The sequence below is a fragment of the Diabrotica undecimpunctata genome, chromosome 7, assembly GCF_040954645.1.
Source record: "Diabrotica undecimpunctata isolate CICGRU chromosome 7, icDiaUnde3, whole genome shotgun sequence".
In the NCBI taxonomy this organism is placed as follows: Eukaryota; Metazoa; Arthropoda; class Insecta; order Coleoptera; family Chrysomelidae; genus Diabrotica; species Diabrotica undecimpunctata.
In genome coordinates this window covers 107,294,303-107,314,749 of record NC_092809.1, presented here as the reverse complement: position 1 = coordinate 107,314,749, position 20,447 = coordinate 107,294,303, and the positions used below count along the sequence as shown (strand labels likewise).

At 33.8% G+C, this 20,447-nt stretch overlaps 1 protein-coding gene across 1 annotated transcript in view; it reads left to right on the top strand.

Moving 5' to 3' along the window:
• The first annotated feature begins 1,686 nt into the window (after positions 1-1,686).
• LOC140445691 (excitatory amino acid transporter 2-like) overlaps positions 1,687-20,447 on the top strand; it is a 34,218-nt gene continuing 15,457 nt past the window's right edge. The window contains exons 1-2 of the mRNA XM_072537949.1: positions 1,687-1,859; positions 11,839-12,175. Of these exons, the coding sequence (XP_072394050.1) occupies positions 1,709-1,859; positions 11,839-12,175 (488 nt within the window). The 5' untranslated portion in view covers positions 1,687-1,708. The remainder of the gene's footprint in view (positions 1,860-11,838; positions 12,176-20,447) is intronic.

Genomic DNA, 20,447 nt, shown 5'->3' with positions numbered 1-20,447 from the left:
TTTAATATGAAGTGACCAGAGTTTTTTGCCCTTTTCTCAAAAGTTACATCTTTGAACTTAACTCGTTTTGCTTTTAAGCACCTCATATATTCTACGTGAAGCACAATGAAGAGGAAGAACAAAGCGGGTTCCGTGCAGGAAGATCGTGCACCGATAACGTATTTCGTCTTAAACAAATAATAGAAAAAAGGTCGGCTAAGAATCTAGAAACTCATATTACTTTTGTAGACCTGCAAAAAGCATATGACAACATCCCCTTAACAAAACTGTGGACAACGTTGAAAAGATCTAACATCAACCACACATTGATAAATGCTGTACAAGAACTATATAGAGACTCTAAGGCACAGATAAAAACAGGAAAATATCTAACGGAAGAATTCCTGGTTACAAAAGGCTTGCGACAGGGATGCTGTATCTCACCAACCTTATTCAAGATATATGTTGCAGCGGCATTGGAAAGATGGAAAAGAAAGGTACATAGGATATGTATAGAGCTTAGCAATGAATGTATATATACACTCCAGTTTGCTGATGACCAGGTAGTGCTAGCGACCAACAGGGAAGACATGCAGTACATGCTAAGAAAACTGATAGAAGAATATAACGACTGGGGAATGAATGTCAATACAACAAAAACCAAATATCTTTGTATTGGAAACGAGTCAGATAACATAGACCTCGAAAACGGACAACATATTTCCTGCTGTCAGAGCTATAACTACTTGGGTGTTGCCTTTGACAATACAGGAACTGATACACGGGAAATAGAAAAACGAATCACTCAAGCAAAGAAAGTCTTAGGATGTCTCAATGGTATACTTTGGAGTAAAGAGATAACGAAAGGAAGGAAATTTAATATATATGAGACCATGATTAAAACTACTCTTCTTTATGGCGCTGAAACATGGAGAATTAGTGAAAAGAACAAAAAGCGAATAGAAGCAGTAGAGATGGATGCAATGAGAAGATCTTTAGGTATTTCCAGACGAGACCGAATCAGAAACGATGTAATAAAACAACGTAGGGAAATAGAAGGAAATATAACTCAAGATATAGAGAAGAAACAATTAAGGTGGTATGGGCATGTTCAACGGATGCCAGCATCAAGACTCCCCAAAAAAGTAATAGAATGGCAACCGATAGGTCGACGGAAAAGAGGAAGACCCAGATTAGAATGGCAACACGGCGTAAACAAGTCCATGAGCGAAAGAAATTTAACAACAAACGACTGCGAAGATAGGAAGAGATGGTGTTTAGGTATCGGACAACGTCGAAAGACGTTCTAAACCGATATACGTATATATTCTACGTACAGGGACGTACAGAGACAAAATATATGATTTATTTTCTTGCGTATGTCCATATTTGTGATAACTAAGAATAACCAAAGATTAACGATTAAGGAGGTCAGTTGTAGTGTCAATTAACTACTCGTATATTGAACAGTTATACATATATTAAAAATAGAAAAGTCGATATAATATCAAAACAAACAACAAATGTGACAAACGAAACAATAATAAATCAGTGCTAAAAATAATGCTGCACTTACATTATTTTTGATTGTACTGATTCCCCAATATCGGCCTTGTTATGTTTATATTACTCTAATAAAATAATTCCTCCATACATTATCCTATTATTATTCAATTTAAACTGAGACAAGGGAAGTATGTTCTTTAGTTAGCACTTCAGCGTCAATACGATGACCGAAAACCAAACAAACAACGTTGAAAAGGCCAACGAAAAATGTGTGTACCAAAAATATGTCGACCTAGCTGTTATAAAACGAAAAGTAATAAAAAATTTATTGGTTACCTTAACGTTATTGGGAGTTTTATTGGGAGGAGTAATAGGTAAGTCTTTTTGAAGATTTATATGTGATTTTTGTCTCTTTTTTATAACACCGTTTTTTTTTTGTGACACACGTCCGGTCAGGCAAACGACAGTTGTTTTGAGTAGTATGGACCTTTATAACAAGAACCTATATGTTTCCTGCTGTCGATTTTTTGGACTTAATTAGTTATTAACAAATTATAAACGTAATTTTTCGCTTTTTTCATCTATCAGCAAAAAGTGAAGCATTTGAAACAAATTTGAGAGTAAGAAACTTATAAGTCATATAAAAACCTTTACAATGGCGTTTTTTATAAATGTTCCTATCATTATTGGTTGCTTAGAAAATTGCAAAATAAGTCAAAAAATTTGGTTTTTTATAAATATTATTAACTGTTTTAAAAATACACTTATAACCATTATATTAAATACAATGTTGGGTCTTATGGTGCTTAAAATATGTTCAAAATTTCAAGTCGATCGGTCAAATAGTTTAAAAGTTTTTATTTTGTTTATCCCAAATTAAATTTTTTTGCAACCATATAAGTCAGAAAATTATGTAGTTATACTAATTAAACGGGTAGCTTCTGAAAGAACAAGATTTATTTTATAGTTATTATTTAAAAAAAAAAACTAGAAAAAATAATTTTGTCGATTTTTTGCTTATAAACAATTTGAATAACTTTTTAACCATTGCCTGCAAAAAAATAGTTTTTTCATATTTAGAAAGCCTGCATTTCTTTAGAAATTTAAAAGAAAAAAATATTAACCTAGTTCACTTTGGGACGAAGTTATTGCCTTTTTTAAAAAAATTTATAGGAGCTTTGTTTATAACAATTAAGAGATCTTATTAGGGTCATATGAAAGAACATACTTTAAAGTTTTAAGGTTCAAAATTCGAAAAAGATTGCATTTTAATGAAATCGTTCACAAAGCTTCAAAAATGTGGTATTCTAAGACGAAAGTTATTGTTGTATTTTTTTCGTAAAATACTTACTTTAAACGTAAAATACAAATAAACAATTAAAACTGTCGAAAGATGCCGATTTGAACGTTTTTCGAGGGCATTTTTCAATAGATTGGTCGTCGAATTTAAAACACAAAAAATATGAGATGAAAGTTTACAAAATAGGTTGAAAATGCTCAAGTCCATTTTGATTTTATATAGTATAAGTCAGTTTCAAATATCCATAAATAAATTGATAGACTCTTTTGACAATTGTGCGATAGTGGAGTTATTTCTTATTGAATCTGATAGACTGTTACATATTTGGTTACATTTTTATTGGAATAATTGCTGTTTTCTTTATAAAACTTTATAAAACCATTCAATAAACTAATTATCAATAAAAAAAGCTGCATTGAATTCGTGATTTATCCAAGGTAAGTTTGTATTCCTTAAATTGCGGTTGTTATTTCTTAGTGTTTTTTGCACACATTTTTCAAGAACTTTTGAGACGTTAACTTTGGATATATTTTGTTCTTTTATTTAAAATAAAATAGAGAAGTGTAGTATACTATGCAAAAGGTATTGTTTTGAGGAATCCGTAAATGTATTTTATTTTTAAAAGCCGTTAACTTTTTTTTATCACCAAAAAAACTATTTAATTCTTACTTTTAGATTGGCAATGGGAAAAGAGGGTAAATATAGAAAATATAATCAACAGCATTTTCAAAACGCTGTCAGATTAGTAAGAAATGAAGATAAGACTATATACAAAGCTGCAAAGGAAGTAGAAGTTCCATGGAGCACTTTGACCTAGCGAATGAAGAGGATTCGGTAAGAAAACTGGGGAAGCCTTTTGCATTTTCATGTGATTTAGAGTTGAGGCTTTACAATTATATTATAGAAATGCAAGAATTGGGTTTTGGACTAACCGTGTATCAAATTAGAAAATATGCTTATGATCTTGCTAAAGTGGATGGTCAGGAGAAATTCTTGCCGTCAACTAACTGCATTGCAAGCAAATGGTGGTGGAATAGTTTAAAAAGTAGGTACAACTTGTGCGTTCGTGTGCCAGAAAATTTTTCGGCCTACAGAGCTTCCATGGCTAATGAATTTATGATCAAAGATTTCTTTTCGAAACTGAATGATGTTCTTACGAAACTCAATATAAAAAACAAACCGAATTTAATTTGGAATTGCGATGAGACTGGATTATCGTATGCAGTGAAACCTTACAAAGTTGTTACCGGCATTGGTAAAAAGTATGTTTATAAAAGATCCTACGCTGAACAAGGTCAAACTCAAACTATGTTAGCATGCATTTGTGCTGATGGAACATGGATCTCTAATATGGTAATCTTTAAAGGTGTTAGATGGAATGATGCACTTAAAAATGATGCCCTTCCCAACGCATTAATAAAATTATCTCCTAAAGAATGGATCAATTCTGAATCGTTTTTGGAATGGTTAAATTTTTTTATCACTACGATATCGCCTGAACGTCCTGTAGTCTTGTTGATGGACTCTCATTCTGCCCACATTGGAGCTGAAGTTTTGAAAATAGCGAAAGATAATCAAGTTTACCTATTTACTTTCCCAGCTCATTGCACTCATCTATTGCAACCACTTGACGTGAGACTATTCAAGCCACTTAGCATGAATAGCATGAATCGTTATATGAGCAATAACCCTGCGGATGCTCCAAATGGTAGCAACTTCCATTCCATTTTGAATCCAGCTTACATAAGCGCCTTTACAAAGAAATACATTGAGAATGCTTTTAAAAAAACAGGCATATGTCCTTTAAAGGGAGATGTTATTCCAAAAGAAGCATTACGGCCTTCATCTTTAACTGACATAGCTCCTGCTTCTCCAGTTTCAACTGACGCAGCACCTGAAACTTCTATTTTAAATCCTAAAGTCACAGTCGATCATATTTTGAAAACACCAACAGCTTCAAAACGTCCAGAGAGGTCAAGAAAAAGGGAAAAGGGACTGAAGTGCGAAATGTTTAACACCGACAAATGAAAACACTTCAGTAACTGAAAATCTTCAGCAACAGCCCCTCGATTTCATACAAATCTGTCCAAAAAGCAAAAAAAAAGTAAAATTGATGATTGGGAGTGTGGCTTATGTGGAGTCCTGTATTCAACTGATGTTAAGAGAAAAAATGGAGCCCAATCGATTCAGTGCTCATCTTGTTTGACACCATACCACGAGATTTGCATATCTATCGAAGATATTGACGCTGATGAAAAACTTTATTATAGATGTGATCGTTGTATGGTATAAAATTTTTAAATATCTGATTAAATATACAATTTCCATAATATCACCAAATTTAATAACCACTATCACCAATATACCTTACCGTGTCACCAACTTACCTAACATAAGTTTGTATATCAATTTGACATTTACTATCATTATTAATCATTTTTTGTTAGATTAACTCTTCTAAACATCGACTTCAAATAATAAGTAACCTAATAAAGCAAAACTTATTTCTTGCTTAGTTTTCGAATTCCTATATTATTAGTATTTTTCATTTTTATCACCAATATACCTTTCCTTACCCTACCGTTGCGTTTCGGGATATATGTATGGACTTAACAAACATCTAAACTTTACGTTCAGAACACATTGTTTATTTTTTACCCATATCCTGAATCTTATTTTAATCGAAAGAATAAATATTATGCTACAACATTATAGTAAAAAGTTAACCCAAAGTTTACCACGGAAAGCGGTTTATTTATAACAATTTTTCAACAAATAAAAAAAATTCATTTTTGTTTGAACTATTTATTCTTTTTTATATATTAAGCAAGTTACTGTGGTATACTTTGGGTAAACTTTTTACTGTAATTATGCAGCATCATATTCTTCCGATTAAAATAAGATTAAGATTGTGGGTAAGAAATAAACAATGTGTTTCAAACGTTAAAGTTTGGACGTTCGTCAAGTCTATATATTCCGAAACGTAATTTTGTTTATGTATACTTTAAACTAACTTTTGCAATATAAAATCAAAATGAAATTGATCATTTTTAAACGAATTGACTTTATATTGTATTTTTTGTTTTTTTTTACATCTCATGTTCAACCTATTTAAAAATGGCCTCGAACAATGCTAAAAATGGCTTTTTTTCGGCTATTTTAGTAGTTTATTTACAATTTACGTTTAAGTTACGTTTTACATAAAAATCATAAGAATAACTTTCGTCTTGAAATAACTCTCAAATTATTAAAAAAAAAAGTGGTTTTGAAGTGAAAAAAGCAATTTTTTAGAATTTGATTAAAAATTTTTATACATAAATAGGTTGCCGGGGAAAATTTTCGGTAAACTTTTCAGCATAGCATATTGGCATCATAATAAAGTTTCAGCATATGGGTACGAAAGCGACCTTTTTCGACAAAAGCCACCCGCCTAGTCTATTTAGCAAGAAATAAAACCTAGTTTATTTGAAATTCAACCGCTCCAACAAGTATCTACAGCGATGAAGATATTGAACATTTTTTCTACGAAGACATAACCACAGCTATGGAAAAACACAAATCAAAATTAACGCTAATAATCGGGGAGTTCAATGCCAAAATAGGAGAACAACTATATAAAGAAGCCAAAGTAGGACACCATGGATAGGGCAAAAGAAATTATAGAGGAAACACATTGATGAATTACTTAGAGGAGAAGTAACTATATGCAATCAATACATTCTTCAAGAAAAAACCCCAAAGAAAATGGACATGGATTAGTCCCAATGGTGAAACTAAAAACGAAATTGATTATATTCTTTCAACGCAAAAATCCATCGTTAAAGACGTAACAGCCCCAAATCGCTTCTCAACATCTCAACTGGTAGCGACCATAGACTAGTCCGAGCCAAGCTGATCATTGATAGTAGATTTGAAACAAGAAAGAAAATAAAAAAAAATTAGAAATTAGACATGGAAAAACTAAAACAAGAAAAACAGACGTACGAAGAGAGAATAAAGGAAATATTGCCGACCAAGGAAGATATAGAACACAAACATATCGATAAAATAAAAGATGATATTTACTGAAACTCTAATGAAAGTGGGTAAAGAAATAGCACAGACAACAACAAAAAAAGAAAGTTTCATATCCCAGAAAACAAAGATTCCTATGAACACAAGAAGAACATTACTAGAACAAGGGGACAGAAATAAAATGGAATACAAAGAAATAAACAAAACTATTAGAAAAAATATCAAGGAGTGTAAACGGAGAGTACAGGAAGAAAAGATAGAGAAAACAATTGAAAAAAAAATAGAAACATGATGTGCTTAAAGCAGAACCTGGGAAACATACAAATTAATAGCATAAAGAACAAAGAAGGAGTGGAGACCAACAATATAAAAGAAATTTTACAAATAGCGCACGAATATTATACAAATCTCTTTAAAACAGAACAAAACCCAACCTAAGAAATCCGTAATCAGTTACAACTGAAAATAAAGAACGTTAACTCTGACCTACAACCAGAAATCAGTAAAAATGAAATAAAAAAAGCACTCAAAGAAATGAAGAATAACAAATCTCCTGGGAAAGATGGAATAACTGTGGAAATGCTAAAAAATGGGGGGAAACTACAGTTGAAGTCCTTTATGTACTAATGAATAAAATATTGAACACAAAACAAATATCCACCACATGGAACGAGGAAATAACACTATTACTATTTAAGAAAGGCGATAGAAAAGATCTGAAAACCTATAGGCCCATAACACTACTGAATGTAATGTACAAACTGTTAATTAAACTACTAACAAACAGATTAACAACTAAGTTAGATAATTACCAGTCAAGAGAGCAAGCCGGTTTTAGAAAAGGATTCAATACAAAAGACCATCTGCTTACGATAAAAATATTAATTGAAAAGGCCAACGAATATCAAATCCCAATGTATATGGCATTTGTAGACTTTGAAAAAGCATTCGATAAGGTGCAACATTGGGCAGTAAAAAAGTCTTTACAAAATGGGAGAATAGACTATAGATATACAAGCAACAACAACCATCAAAATAGTTGAACAAACGGAGCCCATTAAGATACGGCGATGAGTCAGATAGGTTGACACTATATCATTCAAACTATTCAATCTAGCATTGGAAGACGTTATGAGGAAATTACAATGGGAAAAACGGGGTATTAAAATAAATGGCCAATACTTAAATCAACAAAATTAGGTCTACAAATGAATTATAACAAAAAGAACATTATGACCAACCAACCAGAAGAAGTAATAATTACAATTACACAAACAACTATAGAACAAGTAAAAGAATATGTATATTTGGGACAACTAGTTAAATTAAATAAAGAAAATCATACCGGAGAAATAAAGAGAAGGATACGGTTGGCTTGGGTATCCTTCGGAAAACTTTCCTATATACTAAAAAATAGAAAATACCCCCAATATTTAAAAAAAAGAATCTTCAACCAATGTATACTTCCTGTTTACACCTACGGTTCTCAAACTTGGACGTTTACAAAGGAAAACATGGAAAAAATAGCAAAGACCCAAAGAGCCATGGAAAGGCAAATGTTCAACATCAGGCTATCAGACAAGAAAAGAAATACTTGGATCCGCCACAAAACAAAAGTGACCGATGTATTAACGCAGATAGCAAAACTTAAGTGGAAATTCGCTGAACATACCATAAGACAAAAAGACGACAGATGGAATAAGATGATTATACACTGGAGACCATATAGTTACAAACGAAATAGAGGAAGGCCACAAATGAGATGGTCAGATGACTTGAAGAAACACGCAGGCCCGAAGTGGATACAAACTGCCTACAATAGAGAGACGTGGAAGAAGGAAGCGGAGGCCTATGTCCAAAATTAGGTAGCAAGGGCTGTGTAGATAGATTATTTGGAATTATTTATTTCCAAAGCATTACATAAACCAATAATATTTTTAGAAATAATTGAACAGGATAATTTGTTTTTTTTTTTTATAAAATCTATTATAAATAAAATATTTACGAAATTTATTGAAGAAGTATATATTAATCATAAATATTTATTTTTTACAATAAAAATTACCTAATAAATATTCCTAAAAAAAATTAAAAACTGAAAAAATTGTTTAAACAAATTAGATGGTTCATTTAACAATTTAATTATTTAAATAATACATATTCGTAATGTAGGCAAAAAGTGCATACAAATTAAAAAAAGAAAGCTCAAAATCCATAAACAAGAAACAGAGATAGAGCTAACAGCTCCTTCCCCCTCCACGGCTCTCACTAGTTTAAAAGGCGACCGATTTTAAGGAACCACATTTTTGAAGCTTTGTGAACGAGTCCATTAAAATGCAATCTTTTTCGAATTTTGCACATTAAAATTTTAAAACATGCTCTTTCCGACGATCCTAATAAGATCTCTTAATTGTTATACACAAAGCTGATATCAATTTAAAAAAAAGCACTAACTTCGCTCAAAGTGTATTAGGTCAACAAACATCGACTTGATTTTGCCAAAATACTTAGCAATATTTAAAAATATTTTTCCCCATTTTTTAAATAATATTAATAGAATATTGTTTCAAAAAAATTTAATTTGGAATTTAAACTAATTAAATTTTTTGACTTAAACTTTTAAACTATTTTACCGATCGACTTAAAATTCTGACCATATTTCAAGCACCACAAAACACAACATTGTATGTAATATAAAGGTTATAAGTTTATTTTAAAAAAAGTTATTAACATTTATAAAAAAACCGAAATTTTTGACTTATTTTGCAACTTTCTAAGCAGCAAATTAGGATAGGAACATTTAGAAAACGCCATTTTAAAGGTTTTTATACGACTTATAAATTTCTTGTTCTCAAATGCTTTACTTTTTGCTGCTCTACTCATATATACACATATGTCCAAAAGTTTGGAATATTGGAATATTTCATCTTTTTATTGATTTTTATATATAAAATCTTCTGAATAGTTAAACATCATTTTGTTTCAATTCTCAATAATACTAAATAAATCTTAAAACCAGATAAACGATATGCGAAAAAAATATTTATTCTATTGGAGTGAAAAACTTACAATGTACAACTTACATTTAAAAATAAATTAGTATGGAAAAAAATTATTTTTAATAAAACTAATAATAAGTATTTCCTCCATTGGCCTGTATGCAAGCCTGTAGGCGATTTGGCATGCTGCCGATTAACTGGTCGAGCTGGGCTTGCGGAATTCTCTCCCATTCTTCATGAGCAGCATCTTTAAGTTCTCGAAGTGTAATAGGGGGATTGTTTCGCTTCTTGATGCGTGTTTTGAGAATGTCCCAAGCATGTTCAATAATGTTCATGTCGTGGGAATTCGAGGGCCACTGTAATGTAGATATTCCTTCTTCTTCAAGAAAATTTTGTACTGCTGATGTTCGATGAGGAGTTGCATTGTCATGCATAAACACAAATTCATCACCTACTGCCCCTCAGAATAGACGTACGAGAGGATTTAAAACTTCCTTGATGTATCCAGCACCGGTGACTCTTCTCTCCAGAACCAGCAGTGACGTCCGTGTACCACTCATAATACCACTCCAAACCATAATACTGCCACCTTCAAATGGGACACGCGGTTTAGCTGTTTCTAGTGGGGCTTGTCGTCCTGGGGCCCTCCAAACCAGTGTTCTTCGCGAATCAGATACCAAGTCAATTTTTGACTCATCAGAGAACATCACGTTATTCCAGTTAGGAGGATCATGATGCACCATTTCTCTAGCCCATTGCAACCTTACTATTTTGTGTTGGTAGGTTAGTTTAGGAACACGTAGCGGTCTTCTACGATACAAATTTACCGCATTTAGTCTGCGTGTTATTGTTTGCCGTGAAATATTCAGTCCTGGAAGCCTAGAAATTTCTCTGGATATACCACTTGTAGATTCCAGACGATTTCTACGAGCTATAAATGTTATTTGCCGGTCTTGTGCTGCTGTTGTACATCGATTTCTATCACTTCTGGGACGATTCTTGACGTCATTTTTATCTTGGAATTTTTTTTAAATTTTCGATACAGCACTCTGAGTAACATCAGCAATATTCGCGATATTAATTTAAATAAAGTCCTGTTGTAACAAAGCAATTACTCTGGATCTGTCAAAATGAGATATCACGTTTTTAGAAATTTTTAAACGGCTCAATTCAAATTTAAACAAAGACTGAAATAATATGTAAATACGCTAAACAGTTGAATGTGACCAAAATCATACAAAAACAATTCAAATTTTTTATCATTTTCATTTAAAACCCCTCTAGAATGAATATCAACAACAGTTTTAAAACCACCATAGGCGTAGATGTAATATTTGTACGTATTCCAAACTTTTGGACATGTGTGTACTACTCAAAACAACTGTCGTTTGCCTGACCGGTTAAGTGTTACAAACAGGGTACTTTTTTGCTTATTTCCCTGGTCTAAAAGGAACTGGTCTCGTCTCGTTTACAAAAAACACGGATGTAATAAATCAGCATTTATTAATTAATAGGATTTTTAATTTTTTTTCACTAAATTTAATTGATGAGATGTTTAGACGAGAGTTGATCTTTATGGTGCACTTCTGACCTAGAAACAATACTCATCCAAAAAGAAGAAGAGTTTGTTACATAAAACTTCCACGTGCCAAAAATAAAAAACATTTGAATGTTTTTGCATTTGCAATAAAAAAAATTGTGTTTCATATTGTTGTGTTACATACTCGTAATTGTAGCCCTCTGCTTAAGGGAAGCCAAGGATTGTAATTTAGTGAGTTTTTTGGAGTTAAAATATTTAAACAACTTTGCTTCGCTTAATCTCTAAGCTCACAGAAGAACGTAAAAATATTTTAAAGTAGCTTAACTAAAATTGTTTTAAAGGATTATTTTGAGAATCACGGATCACTAGCAGATTGTCAGATGTTTTTGTTGTTTGGTAGATTTGTTAAAAAGCTGGAATAAGATTTTACTAAAATTTTTCTAAACTGTAATCTTATAATATATAATTTATTCAAATTTTGAAAATATATATTATTTCAGGTTTTTCCCTACGCAGCTCTGAACTCTCTGACACGGCCATAACCTTAATCTCCTATCCAGGGGAATTATACATGAGAGTACTGAAGCTGGTTATACTTCCTTTAATCATATCTAGCATAATAACTGGATGTTCAAGTGTCAATGCAAAACTAAACGGAAAAATAGCTCTTCGAACTTTCACCTATTTCTTTTTAACTTCGACGTTTAATTCGTTACTGGGTGTCATTTTGGCCATAACTATTCATCCTGGTGATTCGGGAATAGAGAATCAAGTAATTAAAGGAATATCTGAGAAAACATACAGTTCTATGTTGGATAGTGTACTGGATTTAGGAAGGTAATAACTTACCCCAAATAATTAATAATTCATTTTTACGAAGTGATCATATATAATTTAGATATGATTTTCATCGAGTATTAGTACACAAGTTTTCTATTGGTCTCAATCTAACAATTATTTAGATAGAACGGAAATATTTAAAACTGCCACAGGTTCAGAGTTTGCAGCAAAAGAGATGGTTCTTTCAAAAAGATGTTCATAGAATAGTTAGGGTAAAGGGAGGAGAGATGGACCAGAAGGATAGTCGGTCCGCTAAGTATACCTGACCAAGTTTGGCAACAGGGCAAGTCTATACTACTCAGTACTCTGTTGTATCGTTTAACGTTAGTTACTTAAGAGACGCCAGTTGTAACGCATCGGTGCGTATTTGTAGGAGTGTTATTTACGATAATTGAAACTCACGTGTGATAATTTTATTTGAGTTTTTTAAATATAATTTTTTGTAAAAACAGGTGAGTTTGACCGATTATTTGTTAGTTTATTATTGAACTATATTTAAAATGTGTATTATAGAGTAAGAACTACTGCTGTAGTCTGCTTATTTTAAACAATACGAGCTGGTCCATCTGTCCTCCTATTTGAGGATAGATGGACCACTTACGAGGAGGAGAGTTGTTTCAGTATGTTTTGTTTTAGGATTATGCCCAATAGATAATATATTCTCAAACTAAATACACCTAAGAGAGGTAACTGTACCTCTAGGGAGCTAAATGATGCCGTAGATGCTATAAAGAATGGTGATATGGGTATTAATGAAGCCGCCAAAGCATTTGGAATAACCGGAAAACGACTTTTAAACGTCGAATAAAAACAAACAATATGGATAAGATGAACCGATTGGGTCCAGATTATTCTTTAGGAACTGCTGTTGAAGCTAAAATCGTTAGCCATGTAAAAAAAACTACAAAAAGCAGACTTTGCACCAACCAGAACACTGAAGTACGAATCATGCCCTTTAATTTAGCTCAGCGATTAGGAATCCCAAATAAATTTAATATAGAAGAAGGTAAATTTTTAAATTCATAAATCTGATACAAGAGTTACTTATTGTCTACTTCTAGGTAAAGCTGGTAAAAAATGGTTAGAACTCTTTTTGAAACGAAGACCTGAAATTTCAATTAGAAAAGCTGAGAACACCTCAATTGCACGAGCTTTAGGAATGTCCAAAGAAACAGCAGATAACTACTTTTCTGATCTCGAGAGAATTATGACCGAATAATTTTTATGATAAACCCGGACACATATTCAATACTGACGAAACAGGATTACAACTGAATACTAGAGCCGGTCAAGTTCTAGAAGAAAAAGGTTCAAAATGTGTTCCCAGCGTAAGCCCTGGGGAAAAAGGTGAAACGATCAGTGTAATAGCTTGCTGTAGTGCAGAAGGGATTTGCTTGCCCCCATATTGCATTTTTAAGGGGAAAAATAAAAAAGACGACAGCCAAGATTAGGATGTCGGAAAAATCAGAATACGTTAACAGTGACATTTTCTTAGAATGGTTACAAACACACTTTTTGCCGAGAAAGCCTCCAGGTAAAACCTTATTAATATTAGATGGCCACACATCCCATACGACCAACCTGTATCTACTAGAATTTGCAGACCAAAACAAAATAATTTTGTTTACCATCCCACACATTACCTACAACCTTTGGACCGTGCTTTTTTTAAGTCACTTAAAAGCAACTTTTATGCTGAATGCCGTTTTATGGTACAGAATAACACAAACAGGGTTCTAAAACGCCTTCAGTTTGGTAAACTCTTAGATCGAGCATGGGGAAACTCAGCAACTGTTCAAAATGCGGCTTCTGCTTTAAATCCATGGGAATTTATCCGTTTAACCCATTAATAATCCCAGAATATGCATTTTTGAAACACACCCCATTAGAAACAGAAACAATAAATTTTCCAGTTATATCAGAATCTCCTCAACCAGGTACCTCTGGAATCAGTGGTAATATATCCTTGCACGGTAGCCCAAATAAGTCATCAATTACTGATGAAGATATAACTCCCGGAAAGGCTCTTGATGAGATAACGCCCGTGCCTGTATTGGCAGCAGCAGTAAAGAGAGTTCGTAAAAAAATAACTGGAGAGATTACTGCTCAAGACTTTATTAAAATGAAGAAGGATGCCTTGATTAAAAAAAGTTCTAAGCCTATAAAAAAACAAAAACTTAAGAGAAAGCCAAGCAAATCGTCACTATCTGAAGATGTTACTCTAAACGACACTAGTGGTGATGAAAACATGAGTGATATTGAAAATGAGTGTGTTGGGTGCAACGAGGACTATCGCCAAACATGTAAAAAAGATGACTAGTTACAATGTATTTTTTGTAAGCGCTGGTTACATGAAACTTGTACTGGATTCGCTAATCTCTGTAACAAGTGCGGAAAGTCTACTGATATTAAAAAGAAAAAGGTTTAGCTTGGTCCATCTCTCCTGCTCCTAGTGGCCCATCTCACCTCCACAGTTGAGGAGAGATGGGCCCATGACGTGCCAGTGCATTATATTTTTTTTAGGTTTAAGAATTATAATTTCTAGTTTTTACATTAGTTTGTTATACCAAAAAAAATACCAATGTTAACTTATGTTATACAATTTTTTTCTATTCTGATGTTTATTTAATAAAGAAACAGGCTTCAGTTTTCTAAAAGGTGGTCCATCGCTCCTCCCTTTACCCTATTAATAAAAATCCTCAATAATGACAATATTGACGATTTTTCTTAATAACGACATAATTGACAGTTGTTCACGCCTCTATCCAATTCAAATTTATTTTATACATTTTTACAACCCGGCAACATAGTAGCGTAGGAAGAGATTATACCATATGTGAAGATAAGGCGAGTCCCTTAAGGCACCCCAAAGAAGACAGCACTCAAGTACGAGACGGGATACGGTGATACAGCATTCAGAGCGAGCGGACATAATACTTAATAAGCGTTTATATATTGTATTGTGTAATTCAAAATAAAATCAGTTTTGTTTTCGCACGGAGTTTGATTATTAACCAGCGGCACAAGCGAAGTGCATATCAAGCAAATCCATGGTCTATTCGAGCCGAATCATCAAATTCTTGTGTTGAAACAGTGTAAATTCACCGAATTCCGAACTCATATTTGTGTCATCAAATTAGCGGGCGAAATAGTGCATTCATAGTGGCCCGAGCGCGTTATAGACTGTCGAACGTTGTTCTTAAGACAGTTACATAATTGGACAACTGTAGGTTTAAAATCTGTGAAGACCTGAGGCATATCCTTGGCGCCAGGAGGCTAGGGCTGTTAGAATAAACATACAATATTTTGGTGAGCATTATCCATTTCACATTTCCTTTATTTATCAGTCTTTGTACCTTTATTCTGCACATGTTATAATTCTGAGAACGTTAGGGTCGAATATCAAGCGATTTATATTCTGTTTCTGTTTACTGTTTAATTCATTATAAAATTATGGAGAATTTAAAGCGAAAAAGGGGCGGTTTTAAATGCAAACTCACAATATTTTCGAAATTTATATTAGCGTTAAATGATAAAATAACTAAGGGTGAAACGATTTCAGATTTAGAAGTATTACAGGCTATTGAAATGGTAAATAATATAGAACATTTACAGGGCGAATTCGATGAAGTTCAGGGGCAAATAGAAAATACGGTTCAATTTGAATTATTAGAGGATGAATATACGGAACGCGAAGAATTCTATAACAAATATTATTCACAATTAGCGGTAGCGCGAAAAATCATTCGCGATAATCAACAAGTAGCTTGTATAGAAAGCGATAAAGCAAGTGAGCGCTCTAAGAATTCATATACAGGGCATTGTATTGAGCTTAAACCTATCGAGTTACCAAAATTTGATGGTAATTATAATAATTGGTTAGATTTTGCAGATCTTTTTGAATCTTTAGTTAACAGAAATGAGTACTTAGACAATATAAGGCGTTTTCATTATTTACGAAGTTCATTACAGGGCGGTGCGGCGCAGGTCATACGAACATTAGAGTTTACCGCCGAAAACTATGCAGTTGCGTGGAAATTAATTAGGGAAAGGTACGATAATAAGAGATTATTAATTTCCAATCATATTAATGCCTTATTTAATATAGAGCCAATACATAAAGAGTCATCTAATAGATTGCGGCAATTAGTTGACATTTTTTCGAAGCATTTATACGCGTTAAAGCAGCTAGGGCTACCTACTGATTCGTGGGACATACTCCTTATTCATATTATTTCTTGTAAGTTCGATACATCGACTTTACGCGCATGGGAGAATAGCAAAACACATAATGAAATTCCTAGTTTTGATGATTTTAAAACGTTTTTAAAATCAAGGGCGGACCTCTTAGAATCTCTTGAGGTAAATCAAGCTGAAAAGCAAAATACACGAAATATTTCTCAGGCGGGCGCGTATTCACGGAATACGAAATATTCACATAACATTCGCGGTCTATATTCATCACAGGGAACTTTAAATAAATCGGATAATACACAGTGTTGCCCTATTTGCAAAAGGGAACACAACATTTATCAATGCGGCGAATTTTCAAAACTTTCATCTAGGGACAGGTTTGATAAAGTAAGGCAGGTCAATCTTTGCACGAATTGTCTTAAACCTGGACATTTCTATAAGCGGTGTAGACAATCAACATGCAAGAAATGTGCGTCAAAACATCATACGTTATTGCATCCAGATAGGTCAAGCGAACAGAACGCAGCTCTAGTTCATCAAGCGGTAGAAAACGCGAGCGATATACGATCTGCAGATAATATACAAGGTAGTTTGAACACTACCAATTTGTCAGTTTCGGCAGTTAGCGCTGCAGATCAAACTATACTGTCCACAGTATTAGTTAATATTTTTGACGGCCAAGGTAAGGCATACATAGTGCGAGCTTTGTTAGATTGCGGTTCACAAAGCTCATTCATAACCGAAAATTTATGCGATAAACTTAGATTAAAAACGACAAGCGCGAACATATCAGTCATGGGCATAAATAATATTGCATCTCCCGTTCGATTCAAATGCGAAATAAATATACAGTCGCGTAGCGATATAACTTTTCATAAAACTTTAAATTGTTTCGTAATACCAGAAATTACGGGGTGCGTGCCGGCATCTGAAATAAACATTAGCGATTTGCAGATACCTAAACATTTAAAATTAGCGGATAATCATTTTCATAAACCACAAAAGGTCGAATTGTTGATAGGAAGTGATCTATTTTGGCAAATACTGGGCGCAAACAGAATTAGTTTAGGTAAAAATAAACCATTCATGCAAGAAACAATGTTTGGCTGGATCATAGCAGGGCCGTATATCAGCCAAAACAAAGCATCAGAAAAGCGAATAACTAAGTGTAATTTCACAAACACAATCGAAGTTACAGAACAGCTAAGTAAGTTCTGGGAACTTGAAGAGGTTTTCAATGGAAAACCTGCACTCTCGGGCGAAGAAATTGCATGCGAAAAACATTTCGAAGATACGGTGAAACGCGACGCGACAGGCAAATTCATAGTATCATTGCCATTCAAGGAATCGATAAGTTCACTCGGTGATTCATTTCGTCAAGCAAAAAATAGATTTTTAAATCTAGAGCGTAAATTGAATAAAGATGCCAATCTTAAAACTCTTTATAGCGAATTCATCCAAGAATACAAAGAGTTAGGACATATGAAAGGTTTATGCAGAATTACAGAAGCGGCAACAGACTTTAGGGTAAATACTACACTTTATTTTATGCCACATCATCCAGTATTAAAGGAAAATTCTTTGACGACACGTTTGCGCGTTGTGTTCGATTGTAGTGCGCCAACTACAAACGGCATTTCATTAAATAGTATTCAAATGGCCGCACCAACCTTACAAAATGATTTACTCTCCATTTTATTGCGTTTTAGAACACACTTATATATAGTTAGTGCGGATATAGAAAAAATGTACCGTCAGGTATTGGTTGCAGATGATCAAAAATCCTTACAATGTATTTTATGGCGAAATAATCCGGAAGAACCGATTGAAATATTTCAGTTACAAACAGTTACATACGGTATGAAATGCTCTTCTTACTTAGCGATTAAATGTCTAATGACATTGGCAGAGGAGCAAGAAGCTAAAAATCCTAACATTGCTAGCATTATTAAATCCGATTTTTATGTGGACGACCTTTTGACAGGTTTTGATTTAAAACAGAAAGCGCGCGAAGCATGTAAACAACTTTTTGAGGTCCTCAAAGGCGGAGGATTTACATTGCGTAAATTCTATTCAAATGATCCTGAAATATTACGAGATATACCAGATAATTCAACTACGGGTTCCGTTATTCAATTCGGTGAAAACGAGAAGGCGAAAACTTTGGGATTATTGTACTCACCGCAATCAGATACTATGTTTTATAGCATAAGTTCATCTCTAGGCCATATAATCACAAAGCGAACTTTATTATCGGACATAGCTCAAATTTTTGATCCCTTGGGTCTATTAAGTGCGTGTACCATCATAGCGAAAATTATGTTACAACAACTATGGCTCGAGCGTCTTTCATGGGATGATCCCATACCGGAGCATTTAGCAAATAATTATTTACAGTTTAGGAATAAATTAGGAAGCTTAAACAATTTAAAAATACCTCGGCATGTTATATGTTTTAGTAAAGTCAAACTAGAACTTCATGGATTTTGCGACTCCTCAGAAAAGGCGTACGGTGCTTGCATATTCATTAAATCTACCGATTCGTTAGGCAGGTCGTATTCATTCTTATTATGTGCAAAAAGCAAGGTTGCGCCCTTAAAGCCAGTTACTTTGCCGCGTTTAGAGCTCTGTGGAGCAGTAATTTTATCGCGTTTGACCAATAAGGTCAAAAATTCATTAAATGTGCAATTTGATACGTGTTACCTCTGGACAGATTCATCGATAGTACTTAGTTGGTTGAAAACAGCAGCCAATGCATTGAAGACGTTTGTTAGTAACCGCGTAGCAGAGATCCAGGAAACCACTTCGTTTGCGCAGTGGCGTCATGTGCCAGGCAAGGATAATCCTGCAGATCTAGTGTCCAGAGGCGTGGAACCAGATAAAATGATGGAGTGCAACTTATGGTGGCATGGACCGGAGTGGATCGTGCAAGATTCAGATAAATGGCCAAATTTACAAGTTGTCCCTACTGAAACAAGCGAAACAAGGAAAAACATAAAGGTTTTTACGAATAAACTTGATGAAACACAGAATACGGAAGTATTTTCATTTGAGCGCTTCTCTAATATTTTACGTTTAAAAAGAACCGCTGCATATGTGTTCAGATTCATCCGCATGTGTAAAAATAAGGAAAGAACTTCTGAACCCCTTTCTTTGGATGAAATACATTCTGCATTTAATCGTATTCTAAAACTGTGTCAATCACAGTCATTTTCTAATGAAATAAAGCATTTGAACCAAAAGGGATCTTTAGATAAAAACAGCAAACTTATAAATTTATCTCCATTTCTTGATGATCAGGGCATCATGAGAGTAGGCGGGCGTTTAAAGCATTCCGAGTTTACGTATGACAAAAAACATCCCATCATTTTAGCGGCAGATCATATAGTTACGTCGTTAATATTTAATCATTTTCACAAGGATCTTATGCATGCTGGTCCTCAGCTTTTACTTGCAACTATAAGAGAAACTTTCTGGCCGTTATCAGGAAGAAATTTAGCGCGACGTACCGTACACAAATGTGTAAAATGTTTTAGATTAAAATCTAAATCCATTCAGCCAATAATGGGTGACCTACCTGCCCAGCGTCTCGCAGGTGGCCCACCGTTTATTGTAACAGGTGTAGATTATGCGGGCCCTTTCTTAATTCGCGATAGAAAGGGTCGAGGTTGTAAACTAATAAAGAGTTACATGTGTCTTTTTATTTGTTTTTGTACGAAGGCCATACATTTAGAATTAGTTACAGAACTGTCTAAGGAATCATTTCTGTTGGCCTTTAAAAGATTTATTGCGCGAAGAGGCAAGCCTCAAAAGATGGTCTCCGACAATGGAACCAATTTTATAGCAGCTAGTTCGGAGTTAAAATTGTTAAGCAAATTTTTAGAGCAGCACACTCCCGCGATAAGGGAATCCTTGCTAAAGAATAGTATTTCGTGGTCCTTCATACCTCCCTATTCTCCACATTTTGGCGGACTGTGGGAAAGCGGAGTAAGAACAGTTAAGCATCATTTGCATAGGGTTTTGGGGAACGCGCACTTAACGTTCGAGGAATTTTATTCGTTGCTTGTGCAGATTG